At 38.6% G+C, this 23277-nt stretch overlaps 1 protein-coding gene across 5 annotated transcripts; it reads left to right on the plus strand.

Moving 5' to 3' along the window:
- The first annotated feature begins 495 nt into the window (after positions 1-495).
- On the plus strand, positions 496-22901 carry camsap1b (calmodulin regulated spectrin-associated protein 1b). Of its 5 annotated transcripts, none has more exons than XM_043240661.1 (19): positions 496-646; positions 1227-1391; positions 5166-5428; positions 10214-10375; positions 10643-10723; positions 11552-11584; positions 13454-13595; positions 14516-14655; positions 14756-14852; positions 15046-15214; positions 16166-16257; positions 16926-17004; positions 17109-19389; positions 19523-19659; positions 19780-19994; positions 20072-20174; positions 20314-20435; positions 21539-21657; positions 21778-22901. In XM_043240661.1, exons 2-19 carry the CDS (start codon positions 1241-1243, stop codon positions 22072-22074), a joined length of 4683 nt encoding a protein of 1560 aa, XP_043096596.1. In that variant the 5' UTR covers positions 496-646; positions 1227-1240; the 3' UTR covers positions 22075-22901. The 5 variants fall into 5 exon arrangements, with proteins under 5 accessions (XP_043096596.1, XP_043096595.1, XP_043096592.1 ...); XM_043240660.1 differs by lacking the exon at positions 496-646 and adding an exon at positions 710-840 and having other exon boundaries at positions 17157-19389; XM_043240657.1 differs by lacking the exon at positions 496-646 and adding an exon at positions 711-840.
- The last annotated feature ends 376 nt before the right edge of the window (positions 22902-23277 follow it).

A 23277-nucleotide genomic window follows, 5' to 3' on the forward strand; every position in this document is an offset into this window, starting at 1 on the left:
ACACTTGTGTCTTCCTGTTATAGTACCTACATTTGTATATTTTACAATACTTCATAAATTCACTAGGAAATTGCAATGAACAAATTAGCTGTCTATCACACATCTAATAATTAGGACAATAAAGCCCTGTAAACACCAGACTGTATTATCAGTGAATATTTTGTGTAACCTGATTTTATTCACAGGGCTGGAATGCCCATAAATTTGATATAGCAAATAATTATTGTGATATAACTAGAAAAGATTTGGAAAAGGAAACTAGGAAAAATTCGCGTAATTACATAAGCATTTCCAGTTGTCTTTTAAAAACACAGGTAACAGGTGCGTGCGTTTCTCATCAAAACACAAACATCAGGCCTAATAACAATATCTATCTGCATAATTCTCATTCACAACGGCATATCGCCAATATTTGCCATTTTAACTGTAATTTACAGTGTGTGTTTGTCGCTATTATTTTGAAGTGTGGTAGTAGTGAAGGCTGTAACACACTCACAAGGGTTTGTCATTCATCCACCGACACACTCTCGTATCTGTTCGGACTAAACGTGGCCTCATGATTCTCGCCGGAGCCTTTTACCCTTTTCTCTCATTGCTCTCCCACAGATTTGCCAGAGTGGATTGTTGATAGTTTATTATCTGGAAGGTACGTGGCGGTAAATGTGGCTGTTTTTATTAATTGCTGACAAAGGGGCTGTTGTTTAGCTGGGGGTTGCTAGTCCTCATCTCATTAAGCAGCATTAGCTGTTAGCTGCTTGTAACTGTATTTCACTCAAAACATGCAAACCAGTTTACGGTCAGAACAGCAGCTCTCACAGATGGTTAAATGTACCTCTCCATGTGAGTGTTTGAACATTTAATACGTTATTTTGGTGTTTGTTAGCTACCTGGGCGAGTGCTAGCTAGTTACTTTGCATATAAACTAATCACAGGCTAGCTTATCTTGACAGGCTCCAGGCGGCCAGGTTTGTTTTATTCAATAGCTGATTGTAACAAATGTACCATTTGAGTCTGGCGTGTTATTATAATTGCACATTTTAGTGGGTAGTGTTGGAATGATAGCTGCTCATGTGCTAGCTAGCTTGGACGCTAAAGAACTGAGTTATTGCTCCAAAGCCTCATACACACACACCAATGCTTGACGTGCAGCTTGTGAAACGCCGCATGCCCTCAAAAGAGAGCCGTTAAGGTTGTTTGAAAGTGCTTTTTTGCATGTGTTTTTGCAGACGGTGGTCGCAGGATGGACGCGGAGCTGGGTGCTGACAGCGCCCGCAGAAAGATGGAGGCAGCGGGCGAGGCGCTGGAGATCGTGCCGCTGGAAATGTATGATTCAGCCCGAGCCAAAATAGCGGCTAATCTTCGATGGCTGTTTGCCAAAGCCTTCGGTATCGGTGAGTTAGTTTGATTGTGTTTATGAATGAGATATAGTCTTTATTTATTAACCGACTCGGTGTGATATGTAAGCAAAGACAGCTGGCTAGACAGACAGAAGATGTGTGGTGTGGTGCTCCCCTGTGGTATTACCACCTGATACCATCTCTGTACTGTGGTACTGAGCAGTGATTATGGGAATGATTACCATATTCATAGTTACTTAGGTGTGTTACATGTCCAAAATGGTATTTCCATACTGCTAGAACATGTACTATGGTCTTTGTGCAGTGCTTAAAAGGATAATGTGCTATGTGGGTATATTTTAGCAAAACCATGGCATTTTTACTCTGCCTAAAGTTGACATTGAACTGCACTTGTATCAGATGATAATACCAAGGGAACTTTGATAGATGCTGCTGAAAGTCATTTACCAGGGTATTTACATAGTACTTTAAGAGTGCAATGATGCATATCTTAACAACCATGACAAAAGCATGGCATCTTTACCTGTTTTTGTCTGGAAACAAGGTTGTTACAATGCCAGTATTTTAAATACAGCTCATATTTAGCAATTCTTGAAGCCACAGCAAAATAAATAAATAAATAAATAATTAAATACAGGTAAAGAATAAAAAAATAAAATGAATTTAAAAGTTTGTTTTCAAGGTCTTTCTAACAGTACAGTAGTATTCAATAATTACAATACAAATTCAAAATAGTAATTAAATGTAAAATAAAACACCAAGGTACATAAAATATTTAAACACCATTGTGGTCTACAGAAATGATATTGCTGGTGTTTTACTCTGTTATCCATTCAGAGGGCAATTATTTAGGGTTATGGCCTAATCACCCCTACTCTTTATTGTTTCGTGTAATTGAATAATGTAAATATGTCATAAGTAGCAGATATATGGTGGAGTGTAGTTGTTTTGGGCTGGGAGGGCAGCAGCCTGAGTTCACTGTTATGGTATTTCACAGTCAGGATCACAAGCATTTGTCCCATCTGCAGAGCTTGCACTATTGAAATGTTGTGGATGAACAGGAAGGGTTTTCCTAATGCCACTGACTCCCTGTCAGCAGATATGAAGCATTCAATGTAAACAGGGCACCTAGAGTCTGTTTTGTTAGTTCTATCCAAAGAAATAGTATGTGTCTGTTAAATAAAATAAAAATAGTCTATAAGTTCAGCAGAATATCCAGACTGCTCTTCTGCACATGGAAGTGAAAGGGGAGAGAGCTTTTTGACTTTCAGTACATTAAGCTGTGGCACATAAAGACACCACACAAGTGCAACTTGCCTTTGCTGCTTAGACATGAAAATAGGACTCTTTGTTTATCTAAAGTGTGCATAATTAACAAATATGAACAAAGGGATGCGATTAACTTGTGGTAATGCACAGTTGATAACTCATTACTATTGAGACATAATTATTAATTCTGTACTCGGTAAGGACTAACAGAGTGAATACCTGCATATGGAAAAAGCAGTGACCTGAAGCCATAGTTGCTCAAGGTATATTTTTAGCCTCTGCTCTAGTATCAGTCACTAATGACTTTTACATATGAGCAGTGCTGTGTGTGGCCAGATCACATCGAACTTCTAATGAGTGAAACATTTTTTTGCTTTCTCGTGTGATTAATTTTGCCCTTCATCTTTAAACTTACTCAGTATTGATTCATGCGTGTACCCAGAAGAGCTGCACACAAGATCTGCGCACCGTGGAAAGCTATCCTTACCCTCATGTATTCAGGCATGTACCGAGCATGTAGCCTTTACCCCCTCTAACAAAAAGGCACCCCTGTCTGCCTGTCTGTGCTCTGTAAGACTCCTGACCCCGTTTTAATGCTAAGAAAAGTCTCTCTCTTGATTTTGAATGGTCAACGCAGGGTGTGTCAGGTAACGCTAATTGGTAATAATGATGACATGGGACTTAATTCATTGCATTTCTTGGAGGGTCAGTTTAAAAAAGAAAATCTTGCAGGATCAGATTTGTGCTTGTTTCTGGGTTGAGGTTCAAGTACAGTTTGTTATCCCATCATTATTCAGTCCCTTTCCCCCCCTTTCTGGCTCATCTGTTATTCAGGATATTCCCTTCAGTAAAGCTGAGTTGTTTCGGCCCAGTAATTGGCCTGAATGGCAATGAAGGCCATGTGCCTCTTTACTGTCAGAAGTGGCCCAGATTTGGAAGGTTTCTTTGCGTTCTGCTAATCACTGCTTTGAATGTCGTTTTAATTTTTTTTTAATTTTTTTCTGTAGTATAAATACAAATGATTGCAACTGGGCCCCTGTCTTCTTCATCTTGCCCTTTGGTGTAGATTTGTGAATTATTCATGTTTCATATAGTTAACATACACACTAAGATGAAATTCTGGTAACACTTTACAGTAATTTCCATTAATTTGCTTGTTAACTACAGTAATATTAACTAGCAATGTAACATACTTCTAAAGCATTTATTAATCTTGGTTATTTTTAATTTGAAATCAAATGTTGTGTCTTAATATTCAAGGGACCTCAGCTAATAGGAACAGTTTGATAGATACTGAAATTGCTCAATGTTAATCATTTTAGTAATGCATAGCGTTATTGAGATTCTTAACTCTTATGCTTTTTACCTTGTAAGATTTATAAAATTGAAAGTATTAAACACTTAATGTCCTTGTAAAGTTAACGCCACAGAAAAATGTGTTAACCACCCAGCCAAAGTTAAATGCAAAACAAAAAGAGAGGTAGGATGTAGTAACTGTAATGACAGTAACTCATGATTGAACGGACGAACCGCTGATTCTCATGCGCTCTACTTATTATGTGTGTGTTGGACTTGAAACAGCACTGTGCAGAAGCATCAGAGTACATTGAAAAAAAAAAAGAAAAGTACATTGAGAGCGATTCAAAGCATATTAAGTGTCTGCTCTCTATAGCTCTCACTGTATTGATGTCACACAGCGATCAGTCTTTGCAGTCAGTGCTTCAAGTCATCACGGCTCTAGCATGAGGGGCGGAGCTTGGTGGCTCTATTGCGTCACCGCACTCCAATAAAATTTTTGTGTAATGTGTTTACAAACAATTGTTAAAATTGACTTTACACAGACTTTAACTAGAAATGGCTGATTAAATTTAAAAGATATATTGATCTCTTATAGAATCTAAAGTAGTATAAATATAAAAAGTTATTCATTATAATGTTCCAGCTATAAATGGATATCCCTGTGTACATGCTATGTAGTGCTAATGTAATAGTATAATACTTATTCTCTTTACTTACTAATAAGTACCAGTCTGCTTGTGGCAGATGTACTGGTTTGGAGCAAAGCAGACAGGTCCACTTAGTACATCAGAGGGGGCAGGTGTGTGCATAAATGCATGCTGGATGATTGTTCCCGGTGCCTTCACATTAATGATATGTTTCTCCTGGGGGATACTAGTGCATGAACGGTGTGTGTGAATGAACGGGGCAATGGCTGCCCAGACTAGGACGTGTCTGGCCTTACTCCCCTCTGCTTGAGCTTTTTGGTTGCATCCAGACCCCAGCTGCCACAGCTCATCTGCGTCTGCACTGTAGATTTTGTGAAGAGGGTAGAGCCCTATGGCTGGCTTTTCACACCATCACGCTATTGTCTAGCACATAGTGCATTAGTTGGCAACAAAGCGAGGGATTGCTGGCAGATTGCATCTGATGCCGAAAACAGCACAGTTGTAGCAACAATAACATTTGAAAACATCCTCCGTGTTTCATCAGGATCTTAACTTAATCTTATCCTAATTTATTGTTTTCTCCTCCCGTCAGATCACATCCCAGAGGACCTGCGAGACCCCTTCTACACAGACCAGTATGAGCAGGAGCACATTAAGCCCCCTGTGATCCGGTTGCTGCTGTCCTGTGAGCTGTACTGTCGCGTGTGTGGCCTCATTCTCAAAGGAGACCAGGTGGCCTCTCTGCAGTCCCACCTGTCAGTCATCCAGGCCTTGTCTCGCAAAGGCATCTATGTCATGGAGGGTGATGACACGCCTGTCACCGACTCAGATCTGACCTGCCAGCCAATTAAAATGGTGCGTTAGTGTTGCATATAAAACGTGTCATTTTATATTTTTGGTTGTGTGTGTGTATATATGTATATGTGTGTGTGTGTATGTGTGTGTATATATATATATATATATATATATATATATATATATATATATATATATATATATATATATATATATATATATATATATATATATAATACACACACATACATATATGTATGTATATGTATTGTTACCATGCAAAAGTTTGGCATCAGTAAGAAAACAGATGCTTTTATTTAGCAAGAAAACATGAACATGTCAATTTTAAAATCTCATTTACTAAGTAAATTTTAGTTTTGGATTTGGCTACGATACATTTCACATGATTTACAATTCTCTTTTTCGCCCTCTCCCTGAAACACTTTAAAATGTTTAAAGCCCACCTTTACGCAAAAGCAGAGTCCGTGGTCAGCTTGTCCAGTCGTTGTGACCGGCTGGCTACTTGGAGCGTGTGGAAATGTAACGCCCCCTACCATTATTCTGTTTCAGCTCCCAAAGCTTCACGAACAGCTGTAAACAGTATTATGACTGTGGTAATAATCTCTATGGCATCAGTATTGGATGTTTTTTTTTTTTTTTTTGTGCAGCCAGTTATATGGCCATAATATGGTGATGTAGGAACAATCTGTTCTTATGAACTTTCTAATAATCAAAGAATCCTAAGAAACACCACAAAACAATTTCTGTCAGCGCTTTATTTGAGTGAACTTTGCTTTTCTTCTGAACATGAACGGCAGAAAGCACATTCATAGAGCAGGATATGTAGTGGAGCATCACTTTGCACAGTGACAGCAGCTAGAAGGAGGGTTAATTGCTATGTTATGTTGAGGGAACAACATCCATTTTTCTCATGGCCACAAGTTTAATGCGTAAACAGACTTGCGTGACCATAGCAACCCGGCCTTATTGGAGATGGAGTCATTTAATATTTTATTTAGAATTTAGAAATCATTATACATTTTCACACAGTTGTTATAGTAACCATAGGCTACCAAACTGTAGGCTGTTTTGTATTATTTGTCATGAATAAATGTTACATAAAGTACATAATACAGGCTTACAAGAAAACATACTTATGCACCCCACTGTCTTGCTAGTGGTGTCCATTTATTGATTGTCTTTTTCTGTAATTTATTATTATTATTATTATTATTATTATTATTATCAGCATCATTATTATTGGCCTATTAATATTTTTGATTATTATTTTTTTTTTTTTACCTTCATTTCGATCTGTTTGCATACCTTTCTGACTAGTTTTCTGTTAATCATCACAACAATGCAAGCTTTTTATCTCACTTCCAATTTTTATCCTACTGGAAAAATTTAAAGGTTGGATTTAACATTTAATTTTATTTCTTAATAATTAATAATTAAAAGTTAATATATAAATATTATTAATATTAAAAGTTATAATAAATAGCCTAAAAAAATAAGTTTTTTTAAATTTAAACTTTTAAATGTAAAATTTAAACTATTACTGTTTTTACTGTATTTTTGATCAAATATTGACAGCCTATTTGTGGTTAAGACATGTTATTCAAAAACATTTTTAAAAATCTCACTGACCCAAACCTTTTGATGTTTGAAGTTGTTATAATTTTTCTTTTTTTTTACACTACCATAGGTCAGAAGATCCCTACCCCCATACCCCTGATATTCTGCTGCCAAGATGCAGCAGGGGTCCCGTATGGACCTCAGTACTTAGCCCCCGGTCAAAAGAGCCGTCCAACACTCAATCATATTCTGCTGCCAAGATATGACCGAGTCATATTACTGTTTTTTTTTTCTTGGGTGTTTTAAGTGGCTGCTGGGGTGTTCTGGGAGGTTTGGAGGAAGTTGCTTACAGCCCTTGTTCTAAAGGCGTTATTAGATACAAAAACCAGTAATAGCAACCCTCTCCTCAGCAAGCTACATGATTTGAAGCATCATTCGCATGCATGGCACGAGCACCAGCGTTTTATCTGGAGGAAGAAATAATAATAGTGATGGTTGTCTTAGCAAGCACTAATTACAGTCCAAATCCAGACAAAGAAAAAAAACAAGCGTGAAATGCAATCTGTGGTTTGTAGAGCTTTTCCTGTTGCAGACATCCACTGACAAGAGAAAGCTGCTCTTTTCCCCTCATGTATAACTACTACAATCACCTGTCCAAACAATTAGTAAGATCAGTGCTCGAGCTAAAGTCGAGCAGAGTGGATTTCATTGATTTGTAGCTGTGTTGTTTCAGCTAAGGATGTGTTTTCTCTATTGAATAGCAATCTCCGATGCTGGTGAATCAGCGCTGTACACTCGCTCGCGCTGTTATCACTTCCAATGCAAATCTTTGTGGTCGAGCCCACACCCTGTACAAAGCTCAGTACAGTCTGAGCTACACAAACCTGTTAGACTGAACAGAATGGCTTTGTGAGGTGTGTAGATACAGCTTAATGACTTTAAAAGGTAGAAGTGCCATTTGTTTGCTTTGATCCAGTCTATACTAAGACATTAGTACTACATGTATGCATTGTTTTTTTGGAGTGGCGGAAAGTCAAAATGGGTTTACACATTGAAAGGAAATGCTGTTTTTAATATAGTTTAATTTATGCTTGCTTTGTGAAAGAGTAAATAAATTGGCATCCTATTTAGTTGTCCCCTGGCGTAGATACTGCTGTGTTTGGAGTTTTGGAGTTTAGGAAACATACTATTTTGAGGTTTCATGGCAGCCTCGTGAATGTTTAATGCCATTTTGACCGACCGCTGAATTTGGTTGACCACTAAATTCTGTTGTGTAACTGCACACATAAGCAAAGTTTTGAATGGGATACTACTTAATTTTACTCTAACAGTTTAGATACAGTTTTTCTTTTTTTGAAATAAGATACTTTTCTTTATGAGAGATATATTAAGTCAAAAGTAACAGTAATATCTAAAGCTTGAATCTGTCTGCAGCAATGTTATGTAATTACATATAAATGTAGAAATAGATGGCAGTATTATGTTACGCGTGTAACAGTTCAGTTTTACAGCATACACTTAGAACAAACCTAGGAGAAAAATGAGCGATTCCCAGCACATTCCAACAGGAGAGAGGACTGCAGATGCAGATGTTTGTCTTTTTTCATAAAGTTGCAACAGAATGAAGAAAAATAGAAAGTATGCAGGAGAAAAAGAATGCAGTGGATTGAAATAAGATGATCAGGTTACCAGGTCACATTAACATATCAAGTGTCACATTATTCTTTTGAAGTCTGAAAATAGAACTTGAAGGACGTATAAGGATTGTTTGTAGCACAGCTTTATGATATAAATGATTGTTAACTTCCCAAAACCAGAAATACCTTGCATAATTTAAAATGCAGTAGAATCCTTAGGAAAAAGGTGGGTAATCCACATATTGGCAAATATAGTTGTTTCTTGCAGGTTGCATACTGTGTACTGTACACCTGCTGCACTAGAAGTTTGGTAGTGTGCTTTTCTGCCTTAGTCCAAAGCTCTTCACGTTCCAGTCTTCTGTTTTATTTCAGGCGTCTTGCATTCATATCTGAGAAAAACACTTAGTGGAAGTTTGCTGACACTATTGACTTGATTCAGGGATCGGTTTGCTGAAATTGTGCTGACGTGTACTTTGAGCTCGTATGAACAAGTCACTGGTTGACTCCTGTAAGAATTGCCATGGTAACTTGACAGGCTTTCATAGTTCATAGTCTCAGACCAGGACTCAGACTGTTGAAATGCTTGGCGTACTTGGTAATAGATTTAAATCATGAGGTAATGTTAAGGATTGTAGCCAGCATGAGGAAAGTTACATAAAGGGTTTTACATTTCATGGCAAATGTGAAATATTATGTTACTTACTTCATCTTGACTGTGCTTTGTTTTGTCAGGTTTACTGAGCTCAGTCCTTTTGTTATTAAGAGCGGTATGACCTTCTTTGGGCCAAATAGGATTATTCCCATAGAGTTGTGTGCACATTTTTACCTTTCTTAGTAGGGAAAAGCAGCTCTTTGAAACATTAGAAATATATGAGTATAAGGACATTTCTTTTACTAGCGTTTCTTTTCACTAAAAAGTAACGTGTTCGTCAGTGCCTTATTAAAGATAGTGTTCTTTTAAATAGTTTTTATACAAGTTAATATTAGGGCTGAGGGGAAAACTGAACAGTACATTTGTGATTCTCCTATAGCGTTTATACTAAATGTATTGAGGTGCTATATTTGCGGTTTAACTGTGATTTATAATAAACTAAGACTAAATGTACGGTACTTACGGAAGATCAATAGTTTAACAAACGGTTACTATCAAATTTGTATTTCTAAGAGACACAAATGTTATTATTGATATTATCAGGCAACACAAACCTGTTTGAAATTTGAAACAATATCACTCAGCACATGCAGAACTAAGAATTGTCATGGATTGATCATAGTTTAAAACCACAATTAACTATCTGGTTTTTACATTTTTCACAATTAAGCAAAGATCTGTCTTTAAACTTGAAATAAATAATTATCACGATAAATGTTGTTGTTTTTTTTTTTAATCAATATCAACCGTTAAGAAAAAAAAAACATAGAGGAGATTTTGTTTTGGCCATATTGCCCATCCCTGAAAAATCGTGACCATAAACTCTTTAGTCAGCTAGAAAAAAGTTCTAGAGTGGAACATTTTGGTAAATAAATGCACTAGGGGTGGAAATCCTCAAAAAGCAATTGCATCCAAAGCGATTCTTGATCTACATCAACTTTTTTGACATCTAAATAAATTGTTTCCGTTGTGTTGCAGAGTTCTCACATCCCCATGATTGATGCTTTGATGATGGCCTACACTGTGGAGATGATCAGCATTGAGAAGGTTGTGACCTGCGTGAAGCGTTTCTCCACATTCAGTGCCTCCAAGGAGCTTCCCTTTGACCTTGAGGATGCTATGGTCTTCTGGATCAACAAGGTCTGTGTCTACTAAACAGTGGACTTGTGAAGGTTATGTTTAAATAAACATTGTATGTTATGTGATGTACTAATAGCTTGCTTGCATTTCTAATAAGCTTACTTGCTTACTGCACATAGTCCTGTAGGGGACTTGCAGTGCTTGGCCAGAGCCTGTCTAATGATGCTAGCATAGACGCCTAACGTCTGGCAGCACTTTCAAAAGAAAACTTCAGATGTTCATTATGAATTCTTTGTGTGTGATAACAATCCCTTCTTTGTGTTGCAGGTGAACCTGAAAATGAGGGAGATCTCAGAGCGGGAACACAAATCAAAGCAGCATCTGCTGGAATCCCCAAGTCATCAGAAGGTACCAGACTAGAGTTTCATACATGCAATGGAAAACTCTGTTTAGACCTGGCATTTTTACATCTGTCTCCTGTAAATCGGGTTGTACCTCTCTGGAGGAAGAAAAGATTGGTAACATTGACCTTTCCCTCAATAAATTCTTTATTTGCTGCTTATTAATAGTCAGTAAGGTGCTTCTTAAGTTTAGGTATTGGGTAGGAATAGGGATGTATTAATATGTGTAGGAAGGCATTAATATGTACTTAATTAGAACTAATACATAGCTAATATCCTGGTAATATGCATGCTAACAAGCCACTATAGGTTTAACCATAAAATAAAGTGTTACCTAAAGTTACAATTGGGCATTTACATAAAACTTTGTAGTATAATAAATTATTATTTTCATATCTATGTTGATTATATAATCGTATCAGATTTTTTTTCTCAATTACATTTGAAATCACAGTCACAATTTATCCCCCCCAAAAACACAATTTGATATTTTCACCCTCTAGCAGTCTTTGTCTTTGATTTTTATGTGTTCACCGAGACACTGATTTGACCGACAGCTTGATGGGGTCAAATGCAACAGTTGTTCATACCAGGTGTAAACAAGATCATAAGCAGGTGTGAACTGAATGGCAAGACTCACATCTGAGTAGATGGTACTAATGTAATAACAGTCTTATGGAAATGATCTAATATCTTCAGTGGCATCACTCCTTGTTTCTCCTCTAACCTCATAGCAGGGTCACATCTGTCTACTCTCTTCTTCCCTGACCTTACATCCTCTCTGCTCCTCTTCCCGTCTCTTTCCCTTTAACCTCCTCCCTCGCTACTGGGATAGTCTCCCTCAAAATGGTATTGGAAACTAGTACCTGTAAGTTGGCTGTGAGTGCTTCCTCTCCACTGCACGAGTAGTATGTGTCAATCCCAACGTACACCATCACCACTCAGGCCACGCTTATATCTTATCAGTGCACACTGGGAGACGCTTCTGTCCAGTGGCTCACGCTGTAATCGCACAAAATGATCTGCCTTTCACCCTTTGAGCACATGCAGTTATGAGCTAACACATGCCGCTGTGTGTACTTGTCTCTGTGTGTGTGTGTGTGTGTGTGTGTGTGAGTGAGTGAGTGAGAGAGCGTTTGCTTGTGTTAGAGTCTCTATCTTCCGCTTTCATCTTCTAATTTCTTGCAGTTTCCATCTTCATTAGTCTCTACCTTGTTCTGTTTGTCTCTCTGACATGTTGTCCTTCAGCCTGATCTTATGTTTGTACCGGCCCGTTGCATGCTGGAGCCTGTTAAGTTTCCCTAATGGCACAGCGATCCTCTGTCTTCCTTCTGTCCTGTCTTAAACTAGACTTGGTGACTGTTAGGATCGCACAGTTGATTGAATAAATTCACATGATTCTGATTATGACTGCCATAATCAATATAAAGGGCTTTTGTGTAGTGGTTGGCTGATATAGAGATATACATAATATAGGCCAATGTTTGCCAATATTTCGTTTATTTTAAAATTATGAACATTGCCAGATACCTTTTTGCCCTTTGGCTTATAAAGTTGAAAATGGGACTTTTATTTTGGCAGGGCCTCAGTGCATCCATTCCCTGTCTACATTAGTGTGCTGCCATTGCATTGTCTAGTCATACAAACTGAAGTGCTGTAATAATTTTCATACATCTACCCTGTGCGTCATTCAGTCTGCTGGGTAATAACATAGCATAGAGCCCAGCTATATTTTTAATGTTTTCAATGTTTCACTTTATTTGCTTTCTAAATTTAATAAAATGTGACTTACACTCTACTTATGTTTATTTTTTTTTTTCTCGCTCAAAAAAAAAAAAAAAGTAGAAGTATAGCATATTTTTAACCATGCCGCAGACATATAGGAATTATTATGCATCTGTTGTTTACTATCTTTAAATGAGAGATACCTTAGCTTTATATTGTCAGTCAGATACTCTGCTTTAAGATATCAACATTGGCCATTCAATAAATCTGTGTCAGTCAATCACTACTTTTGCGAATTGTATGTTCTTTATCTTCCTTTTTCCTTTTTTTGCTTTAGCAGGTTCATTTTGCAACAGTGTTGCATATATTCATAAGAATATAAAATTGTAGTCCTTTGTGTGTCAACAGCATATAACTGTTTCTCGCTCTGATCTTGTGATTCATGTCTTTAGCTTTTGTTGAGTTATTTGTGTTGTGGCTAATCACTGTTCTTTTGCGTTGTTGCTGAAAGGAGCAGTTCACCCAAACATAAATGATACCTTTTAAATCCCCATGATTTAGTTCCAAACATAATTTAGCTTTTTCGACGGTGTAGTTCTGAAGAATATTCAGGCTGCTCTTGACTTCACAACAGAAGTGAATGAGAACTGGGCCTGGGCTTTTTAGAGCTACAGTGGAATAGATGATTTTAACAACTAAGTCTCTTTTTGCCATCCTTGGAACAATATGATAATAACAATATTATTAGTAAATAAGGCCATTTTAGTTTTTCGGGTGAACTATTCCTTTTAGTTGTCTTATAGTCTAATTTGCGTGTATGTTATATCTCTTTGTAGTTTATTTAGCAAATATTCTCACAAATACGAAGCCTCAATGATAAAATATATTGTTCTTGCAAAACCGTCTCTTGCCTACACAATGCCAGTGCCATATACCTATGGTCACTTTATTAAAAACAGCCTGTTGTTGTAGATGGTTTTGACAGTTTGGCTTTCTCTCATGTCTCCTGCAGGTACGGTATCGGCGGGATCATGCCTCAGGTAGACAGCTGCCCCACTTCCCCCTGCTGGAGGATCTGATCAGGGATGTGTGTGACGGTGCTGCACTGCTGACCGTGGTCCATTACTACTGCCCAGACCTGATGAAGCTTGATGGTAGAGTGAACTAACACTGGGGATACTATACTAGTTAGCCAGTCTGAAGAAAGCCATGTGTGTAATCTCTTCACCGCTTGAAGCATCAAACCTAATAAGGTTTCCCAAACACTCCTACTGCTTCCTTCACCCCCCCCAAAAGAATTCTATCATTGCTTCAATTGGTTGTTGCTATGTCAGGCAGCTCAAACAAACAAGACATATTTTAAAGGCGCCACAGTGCTTACATTCTTTGGAAAATCTTACAAATGGTTTGTTTACAATTGTTTGCTAGGAGAAAGTATTTTAACACACTTCCCCTTTAAGCTGGTCGCTTTACATCATTTTAATACTGTTAAACCTTAAAATCATAAAAATCAAATGGAAAATTTTATTGAACCTTCAGACTAAATATATTTAAAAAATCTGAAGAAATGTTTTTTTTTATGTATTATATTTGATACATCAGACAATTATGGCTCACATAGTATGATGCAGGAGAATATTAGTTCTATACTTTTAGAACATTTAGAAGCTCAAACTGAGCAAACATGCATTTTGGTACAGGATCTCCGAATAATGTGATGTTTAATGATAATCTTTAAACATTTGCATATTTTTAACAGTGTAAGAAATATTTACTTTATAAAAAGTTCCACAATAATCATGTTTGGAGACATGTGCAAATAATATTTAATACAGTAGGTTTTTATAGTTAATTTTAGACTTTTGATTGATTGTAGATTTGTTCTGTTGGAGCTTCACTGAGCATTGCCTTGAGCTAAGTAAATGTTCTCTGAAATGTTTTTTTTTTCTGGTATTTCAGCTCAAGCAAATATTGACCTCATTTGGATTCAGCCCTTCATTTAGCGTTCATGAATGTCAGAGGCTGTATGCCTCAGGATAGATTATTTGCTAACTTTGTGTTTTGTTATCTGCAGATATCTGCTTGAAAGAGGTGCCCTCAATAGCAGACAGCCTTTATAATATCCAGCTGCTGAAAGAGTTTGCCAATGAGTACCTTAACAAAAGCTTTTATTTGACTCTAGAGGACATGTTGTACGCACCTCCTGTGCTGAAGGTATGTTATTCAGTCATGTATAATGTGTCTTGTAACAGGATGTTTCATTGCCGCATGGGTCTGTTCTTGATTCTCTTGCTGTTAATTTTTTTTTCTGCAGCACAATGTCATGGTATTTATAGCAGAGCTCTTCTGGTGGTTTGAGATCGTCAAGCCTGAATTTGTCCAGCCGAGAGATGTTCAGGAATTTAAAGATGGTGAAGATTTTTGTAAACAAATTTGTCATACTGTTAATCGAAGGGGCTTAAATTTGTTAATTTTGCTAATTTGTTCATTTTAAAATACAAAATTTAAAACAACGATTGCATGAAGATTCAGCAAAAATATATTCTGTTGTTCTTCTCATTTGGTTTAATAGGAATAATAATAAGAATAATATTTGTATTGTAGCAAGAGCTATGACTCAGCCCAAGAGTGCCAGGCCTACAGTGCCCATCTCCAACGCCACCAAACGGAGCTTCCTGGTGTCTCCTGGTGTGGCTGATCCAGCACTTCCTGTTCAGAACAGCCCGGATGTTTGTAACAGGTACTTCCTGCACCCTGAAGAATCTGAGCCTCTGTAAGTGCTTCATGGTTTTGTCTCTTCCATGTGTTGTTTTGGGTGTAAATATCAGTGATCTTTGCCAATGTGAAATGATGCTTTAGGCTGTCTCCTTTAAATTGATGTTTAAGTAAACTGAAATAATTAATATTCACTCTAATTTGTAATAAATCTCAGCCATACCTATTTTCTACTGGGTAAATTGTGACTTTTCCACATAATGAGAAAACGTTCAATGCAGAGGAGTTCATGATAGTTATTACAATTTTTTTTTAGACACCTACAGACATTATTTTTCTGTCTGTGTTATGTTTTTTTTATGTTTATTGTTGGATCTGTAGCTTCTTTTTGTTTAAAGCACTGCTGCTACATATGCAGATTACATTTTGCACTGGTTTTAGTAGTTCTGCACATTCTCAGTCATGATATCAGCAATACATGAACAAAAAAAGTGGGCTTCCATATACTTGAAAATTTAGTTTTGCAGTTCACAGGTGCTCAGCCATGCCCAAATGCACTGGAAATTTGCTTGTGTTATGATTCACACCTGAATCATATTGCCTCATCATGTCTTTGCTTTATCATGTTGTGCCTGTGTCATGTTGTGCATGCTGAGACAGAACTGCACTGCCCTGCCTCACTTTTTTAACCTTACTGTGCTTTAGGATTTAGAATCTTACTTGACAAAGGCATTAAATAATAGTTATTTAGACATTAAAAACTGTTTTAATGTTATGCTAGTGCTTTTAATACAGCTCTGTAACTATAGTATTTAGACTGGTTTTTGATGAAGTTATTCTTTTTAAGGTCCTAAGCAGAGCAGTGCTGCTTGTCTATATTTGTCCATCCACTTGGAAAATGCATAGTGTCAGTTCCGATTAGATTTTGGCTGGATGGACCTGGAGATCATTCGTCCTAATTTTTTTGTGCTGGTGGTTTGCCAACTATGCCCTCTGCTTGCTGTTTCAGTAATAAGGGGAGTTCCAGCTTCAGCCCCTCTCACCCACTTCTGCCACTGAGACAAAGACAGAAGAAGGCTCAGCCAGGAGAGGAAAGCACTGGTATGGAATTAAGCGTCTAATGCCATTTAAATGAAAATATTACTGTTCATGCACAGGGAAGGGATACCCAGAAATGTTGAGTCTCAGAAAAATTGAATATTTTTAACATTTTTGGGTATTTTTTATTGTTGTATGTGTATGTGAAATTATCAAAATTAACAAAAGTTTACAAAATATCAGCAAAGTTTGTTTAAAATCTGCAATGGAATGGAATACTAATAATGGGATTGTGGTATAGAACAAACCCCTAACCAGAATGTTTAAGGATAAAATATTTGGCTTGGAGACAAAGATTGTTTTATTCTCCTAACAATATTTTTGCACTGTAACTTTAAAGATTATAGTTCACTTTTGACAGCATCTAATGTGTAGATGTGTTTTTTTTCTCTCATTAAATCCAATTTTGAGATTTAAGTCAAACTGTTGTAGTCTGTCAGTAATATAATGGGCAATATAGGTAAGTTTTTTTTTTTTTTTTTTTTTTTTTTTTTTCTTTGAGAGGGGAAAAAACAAGCAATAAGATAACTTGAATGAATGCATCAGTTGTGAAATATATTTAAAATTAATTTATATTACTCTATCAAGTAAACATGTTCCTTTTTACAGTAGAGTTAGGATGTGACTCGAATATAATAGTCAGGTAATTATGTTTGTGATTTTCTTACCAGTCTGTCGAAACCGTTCCAATTCTTTTACACAAGAAGGTCACTCCAGAGGATCAGTGGCTTGGTCAGATAAACGGCAGAGGTACCAACACAGTTAATAAATTAGTTCTTTATTCTAACTTTTAAGATATAACATGAAATCTATTTTTTGTTTGGTCATGATTCTTTTACTATTATTATAATTAGGCCACTGTCTCAGCTGAATCGGTATGTTCTCCACTCTGCTACGGACAGTGATGCAGATTTGGCCTCAGGCGACAGCGTTAGTCTGACTTGCTCTATCAGTGAGGACAGCCTGGCCTCCACAGTAACACCCAAGCACCAGAGCCATCCGGGTCAGGGCAACGTTAGGCGTGTCAATGGCCACAGTCTTCTTGGCAACGTTAACATGGATGAGGAGGATGAACTAGTAACTATTATCAAGCCAGATTCATCCAAAAATGATACCACCCTGATAAACTCTGAGGATGCAGAGCGACAGAGTGCAACCCCTGGTGCTAAAACAGGCATTTGGGGAAGACCAGAGGAAGCATCCTTAGATTCTCGAACAGCCAGTTTCTTCCTGGAACCTCTGATGCCTGCAGTTCTCAGGCCAGCCAAAGAGAAGTCAATATGCCTAAATAAGGAAGAAGAGTCGGGAGAGGGAAGGCAGCGAGGAGCAGCACGGAGAGTAGCAGGAGCAGAAGGTTCTGTTTCATCTTCCAGACGGAGACCTCCTTCCACACTTAACCGGACCTTTACCCCCAACACTAGCTCAGAGTTTGAGACAACTTTTGAGCCTAAATCCAGTGAATTTGTGCCTCCAGCCCCTGGGCAGATGCAAGCTTTCAGACCATTAGCAACAAGTAGTGTTGAGCCATCTTCTGCTGAGCGGTCACCTGGGTTTTACCTTCATTCTTCTGTGCCTGAGGACAAGAGGCCTGTACAAGCATGGGACATCCAGCCAGGATCTGATATAGAGACTGTGGAGACCATTGAGGAACAGGACGCAGAGCTCACCAAAGAGCTCCATCCAGACAAGAAACGGCTCTATGAGGAGGACGAAGAGTCTGCAAAGTTGCGGGAAGACATGAATGTAAAGGAACATGAGGATAAGGATGGTGGCAGCAGGTGCTCAAGCCCAGGGCAGTCCCAGGTCAGCAGTGTAGCTAGCGGCAGCATCCGCATGACCAGTTTTGCTGAACGAAAGATGCAGAAGTTTGGTAGCAATCAAGATATCCGCTCCAGCACAAGCAGCTCACAGCGGACCACACCAGATGGCTCGGAGAGTTGCCCTCTTCCTCTGACTTCCTGGAGGATGAAAAGAGACCAGAGTCCCACACCACAGAACAAGGATAGTGCCAACATGCTGGCATCTGAACTTGTTCAACTCCACATGCAACTTGAAGAAAAACGGCGTGCAATTGAATCCCAAAAGAAGAAGATGGAGGTCTTGACAGCCAGACAAAGGCTTAAGCTTGGGAAAGCAGCCTTCCTGCACATAGTAAAGAAAGGGAAGAGTGATACTCTCCCTCAGCCTACAAAGTCTGAGTACTACTTGAAAGATGGCCAAAAACTTCATCAAGAGAAAGAGAAAGAGAAATCGTCGAAAGACGACACCTGTGTTGGTGCTCTGAGAGATGGGCCGAAAGAGGCAGAAGAGCCAGAGAAAGCGTCTCTCGAATGGGCAGGTGGGGGGACTGTTTCCTCTAGTGCCTTAGATATGGATGAGGAGATAGATCTCAATGAATGCAACCGCTCCATTGAATTGCTGAATGAGGCTATTGGAAACATTCAGCAGCAGATGATGCAACTCTCGCTCCAGCAGGAAATGCTCATGAAGCAAAATCTTCAGTCTCCAACAGGTGCTGCTCCACCATCTAGCAGTGACCAAAGTAATGCATCTGAACCCAGGGTCAGAGCTTCGATACATTTTGTTGAACCAAGTGGCAGCCCTGTGGTACGGAAGCCCCCCAAACTAAGTTCAGCACGGTCTCGCTCCAAACCGTCAGAGCTGTTACTAGTTAAGGAGCATGGCAAAGGACAAAAGAGCTCTACTCCTACACCTATTGACAGCCCCTCTGCTAAGTCTATTCAAGGGGGCAGGACCCCCAAACCAGAGTCTGAGGACTTTGTGCAGAACTCCTCAAGATCAGACTCCTTCAAAGACAAAGGGAACTCAAAAAGCACTACATTCCACCTTAATGATGAAGCTAACTTGAGGATGGTCTCAAGGGAACCAAGTTCTGTGGCCCTTGGTGTCACTTTTGAAGAAACCACTACCTTACAGGATGCTGAGGCTACATTTGATGAGAAAGCAATGGATATTGTCTCTTCAGAGGATATTTCTAGAGGAAAAGTCAATCTTATTGAGGTAGACTTGTCTGATTTGGCTACAAATCCAGATGAAGAAAATGCCAATGTACTGGATGTCACCACTGAGGGGAGCGATGGGGAAAAGAAGTCTGGAATGGGCTTCTTTTTCAAGGTAAAGTGAAACAAAAAAACCCTGCCAAAGTATTAAACTAATGACATGTAATCTTTCCTATTCACTTTGTGGCCTAGAAAGCCCAACTACAAACAAGAATTGTCCTACTGATGTAGTTGTTTTACTTCTGCAGGATGAGCAAAAAGCAGAGGATGAATTGGCCAAAAAGCGAGCAGCGTTTCTCCTAAAACAACAGAGGAAAGCAGAGGACGCTCGGCTCCGAAAGCAACAGCTAGATGCTGAAAGTGAGCTGAAAAGAGATGAAGCCAGGTATTGACTACCTTTTTGAAGTGACATCTTCCATGAATATAAATATAATAAGGGGATGATTTTTTTCTACTTTTTCATGAAGTTTTAGTGTTTCTGATTCCTTTTCTTTTCCAATTCCAGGAGGAAAGCTGAAGAGGAAAGACTCAGAAAAGAGGAGGAGAAGGCCAGGAGAGAGTTGATAAAGCAGGAATATCTTAGAAGAAAACAGCAGGAGATGTGTGAGGAACAAGAGCAGCCCCAGCCCAAACCCAAGACCAAGCCTAAAAAACAAAGGCCGAAGTCTGTGCTAAAGGAAGAACCTTCAGTTGTTACACTTTCCAAATGTCCTTCTTCCAGTAAGCATTAAACTGTGCTTCTGTTTTTACATTATTACGTTAACAGACATGTTTAATGAAACCATGTCCCTCACCAGATGAGAATCTCATCAGTGCCCAGTCTGGCTCTAGTCTATCACTAGCCTCTGTGGCCACCACGGAACCAGACAGTGTCAACTCAGGGGGGGCGGGATCTTATCGGTAAGTCCTTCCCATGTCCTGCAGGCTGTGTGCAGATGCATGCTTGTATTTCATTAATTCGTTTCAGAATCAATCAACTGTATTCAGACTGTGACCTCTAAAGCACTTTAATGTCGCTGGTTGTTCTTTCCATTAATAGAGGGGAATCAGTAGAGTCGTTTCCAGGCCTCAGTCGCAATTCCAGTCGGACTACAGAGAGAGACTGGGACAACGGTTCCACAGCGTCTTCCATTACATCAACATCTATGGCAGAATACACTGGTGAGTTTTCACTTTCCATTCTGTAGGATGCAAGTGGTTTATATTTGTGTATGCTCAGTAAATGTGTGTACCACATGCTGGTCTGGAGTACTAAATTATTTATACTGTTTTAGATTCCTCTACACCAGGACAACATCCTGTGTTATAAACAACAGCATATTGATCTTGGCCATGCATCAGGCAATATGTTTGTCTGTGTGCTTGAGTACATAAATTCACATCACTTTTTTTGGGGGGGTATATATTAGTGGGTAAATTTGTTTTTTTTTAATGCTTGAACTCTCCGAAGTGTTTCAGTTGTTTGCTGTGTAATTAGCTAACTTGCTGACTAATGCATTTTACAGGGCAAATATATTATGTTCATAGAATAAATACAGACGTTTCCTTGTTGTAAGGTAAAATTATTTTGAAATTAGAACTACCCTTTCAAGCTATGCATTCAAAAATCATTGCAAAAATACTTGGCTTTATTTAAATTATTTGGTTAATACACAGAATGGGATGGTTATATTAGCATTGATCAACTTTATCCTGTTAGTCCCTGCGGTAAACTGTTTGAACCATGCAAGGCAAGGGATTGCTTAGGAGGAGAATAAAAAGGTTTGTGTCATTTGTTGGTGATGGATGAGGTAGTTTGACTTTTAATCATGGAGACTGAAAAACTGTTATACGCATCAGCGAGAGATGTAGGGCTCTGAGAGGCATATCATTACCTAACCAGGTGAAACAGCAAATTTGCAAGCAAGGAATGCAAGGGGGAAAAAATGTCGTTGCCCCAACAAAGTCATGAGTGAAACTTGATAGCCCCACCCACGGTGAAATCCCATTGGTCCAATTTCCTGCTTCATGTGGTTGCATTTGAAACATCAAATGCAACCACATTTTTCATATTACACAGCATTTCACAGTAAACAGAAATTTTGTTGAATGATTTCTATATCAAAGGAATAATCACAAGAGTAAATTACATTTTAAAACATATTCATAAAGAAAATTACAGTGGTCATCATAAAATAAGGATGGAAAAAAATGCATGGCCTTATAGGACATTGTTGCTTCTTGTGTCTTGTACTGATGTTTTTATGTTGATGTTGTCACTGTAGGACCCAAGCTTTTCAAAGAGCCAAGTGCGAAGTCCAACAAGCCTATAATCCACAATGCCATCTCTCATTGCTGCTTAGCGGGAAAAGTAAATGAACCGCAGAAGAACTCCATTCTTGAGGTTTGTGATCACTTTGCAGGTTCTTGATATGCAGATGGCATGCTGTGATGTAACCAGCTAGTCATGATGTAGTACATGATATAAAACCCCTAAATAATAGCCTTCTTTTTTGACTGGTAGGAGCTGGAGAAGTGCGAATCCAACCACTTGATGATTCTCTTCCGGGACAGTGGCTGTCAGTTCAGAGCCCTTTACTCCTACTTCCCCGACACAGAGGAGATCCACAAGCTCACCGGCACAGGGCCCAAGAGCATCACTAAGAAGATGATTGACAAACTCTACAAGTACAGCTCGGACCGCAAGCAGTTCACTGTAATCCCGGCCAAGACTGTGTCCGTTAGTGTAGATGCGCTGACTATCCATAACCACCTGTGGCAAGCCAAAAGACCCGCAGGGCCAAAAAAGAGCGGAAAGTGAAATCCGGCCCTCAAGATTAGCACTTTCGCAACAAGGCCCGTGTTCACTTATTTGCTTCCATCAGAGTTTGGATGGAAGAGGCTCGCTGGACAAACAAACAGGCATGAATCAACATGCACTTCATTTGAATGTGTTTTGGGTTGAAGTAGTCCTTTACCCACAATCCTGTGGTCTTTTTACATGATAAATTTTTTGTTACTTGAAGTATTTATTAGTTTGGCACTGATTAGCTCGTTTAAACGAAGCACTCCCCCCTTCGTGATTGTTTTTGTTTGATTAATTTTCCTCTTTTGTGAGGGATACACGTTTTCCTCTTAATGTCTTTAAAACATGTTTCCTGACTCTAAGGACTGCAAGAACTCGAATTCATGTATAAAAAAAATTGCTGACTTGCCTCTCAACAAAGCTTTTTTTTTGCCTCCAAAACATGCTGCTCTTTTGTTGTCACTGGGACAATCCCGGGTCCGCATACTTTTGGCCTTCATGCATTGTGGTACTATGTCTGTTTATTCAGTGCTTTAAAAAAATCAGCTCGGCTGTAGCCCGTTTTTGGAAACTTGGTGGTCCTTTTTAATAGGGAATCAAACAGACTTTGATACGTGTCAAATGCAGTTTTCTTCTGTTTTTCTCTGTAGCGGCCTCTCCTCTGGACAGTCTGTACTAATGGTGCACTTATGATCATGTTTTAGTAATATTATCATGCAATGTAACCATGTTGATGTTGGCACTGGAGCTTTTTCTCATGCAAAAGAGCAGCATGCTCTGTTATGAAGAGTGTCGCTGTAAACGATTTGAATGACAGTATTTAATATATTCATAATCGGTTACTGCCCTTGCCGTCGCTGTCTAATTATTTACCAAGGTTGAAAACATTCCTCAGTGAAAGAAGTGTCAACACTGCCGACATCCTTGTTTAGACGTTGGAGAACACTCATAAAAGCCTCTTGTTTGGTGTCGAGATCAATTGAGTGTTGCACATGCACTTTATTTGTTTGCTCATGAAGGTGTATAGCTGGGGTAGATTTTCAAAGGACTTACTAAACCATTTTTGCTCCTAAAGCTAGTAGTTGAAAGGTGAAGGTACTCTGTTATACATCGAGAAACATCTCTCAAACACTATTAACACCGAAAAGAGCACACTGAGAGCCCCTTAATGACTCTTAAACTACTGTTTCCAAATAATAGGCATTAGACTTGTCTATG

Source organism: Puntigrus tetrazona, chromosome 5, assembly GCF_018831695.1.
Source record: "Puntigrus tetrazona isolate hp1 chromosome 5, ASM1883169v1, whole genome shotgun sequence".
NCBI lineage: Eukaryota > Metazoa > Chordata > Actinopteri > Cypriniformes > Cyprinidae > Puntigrus > Puntigrus tetrazona.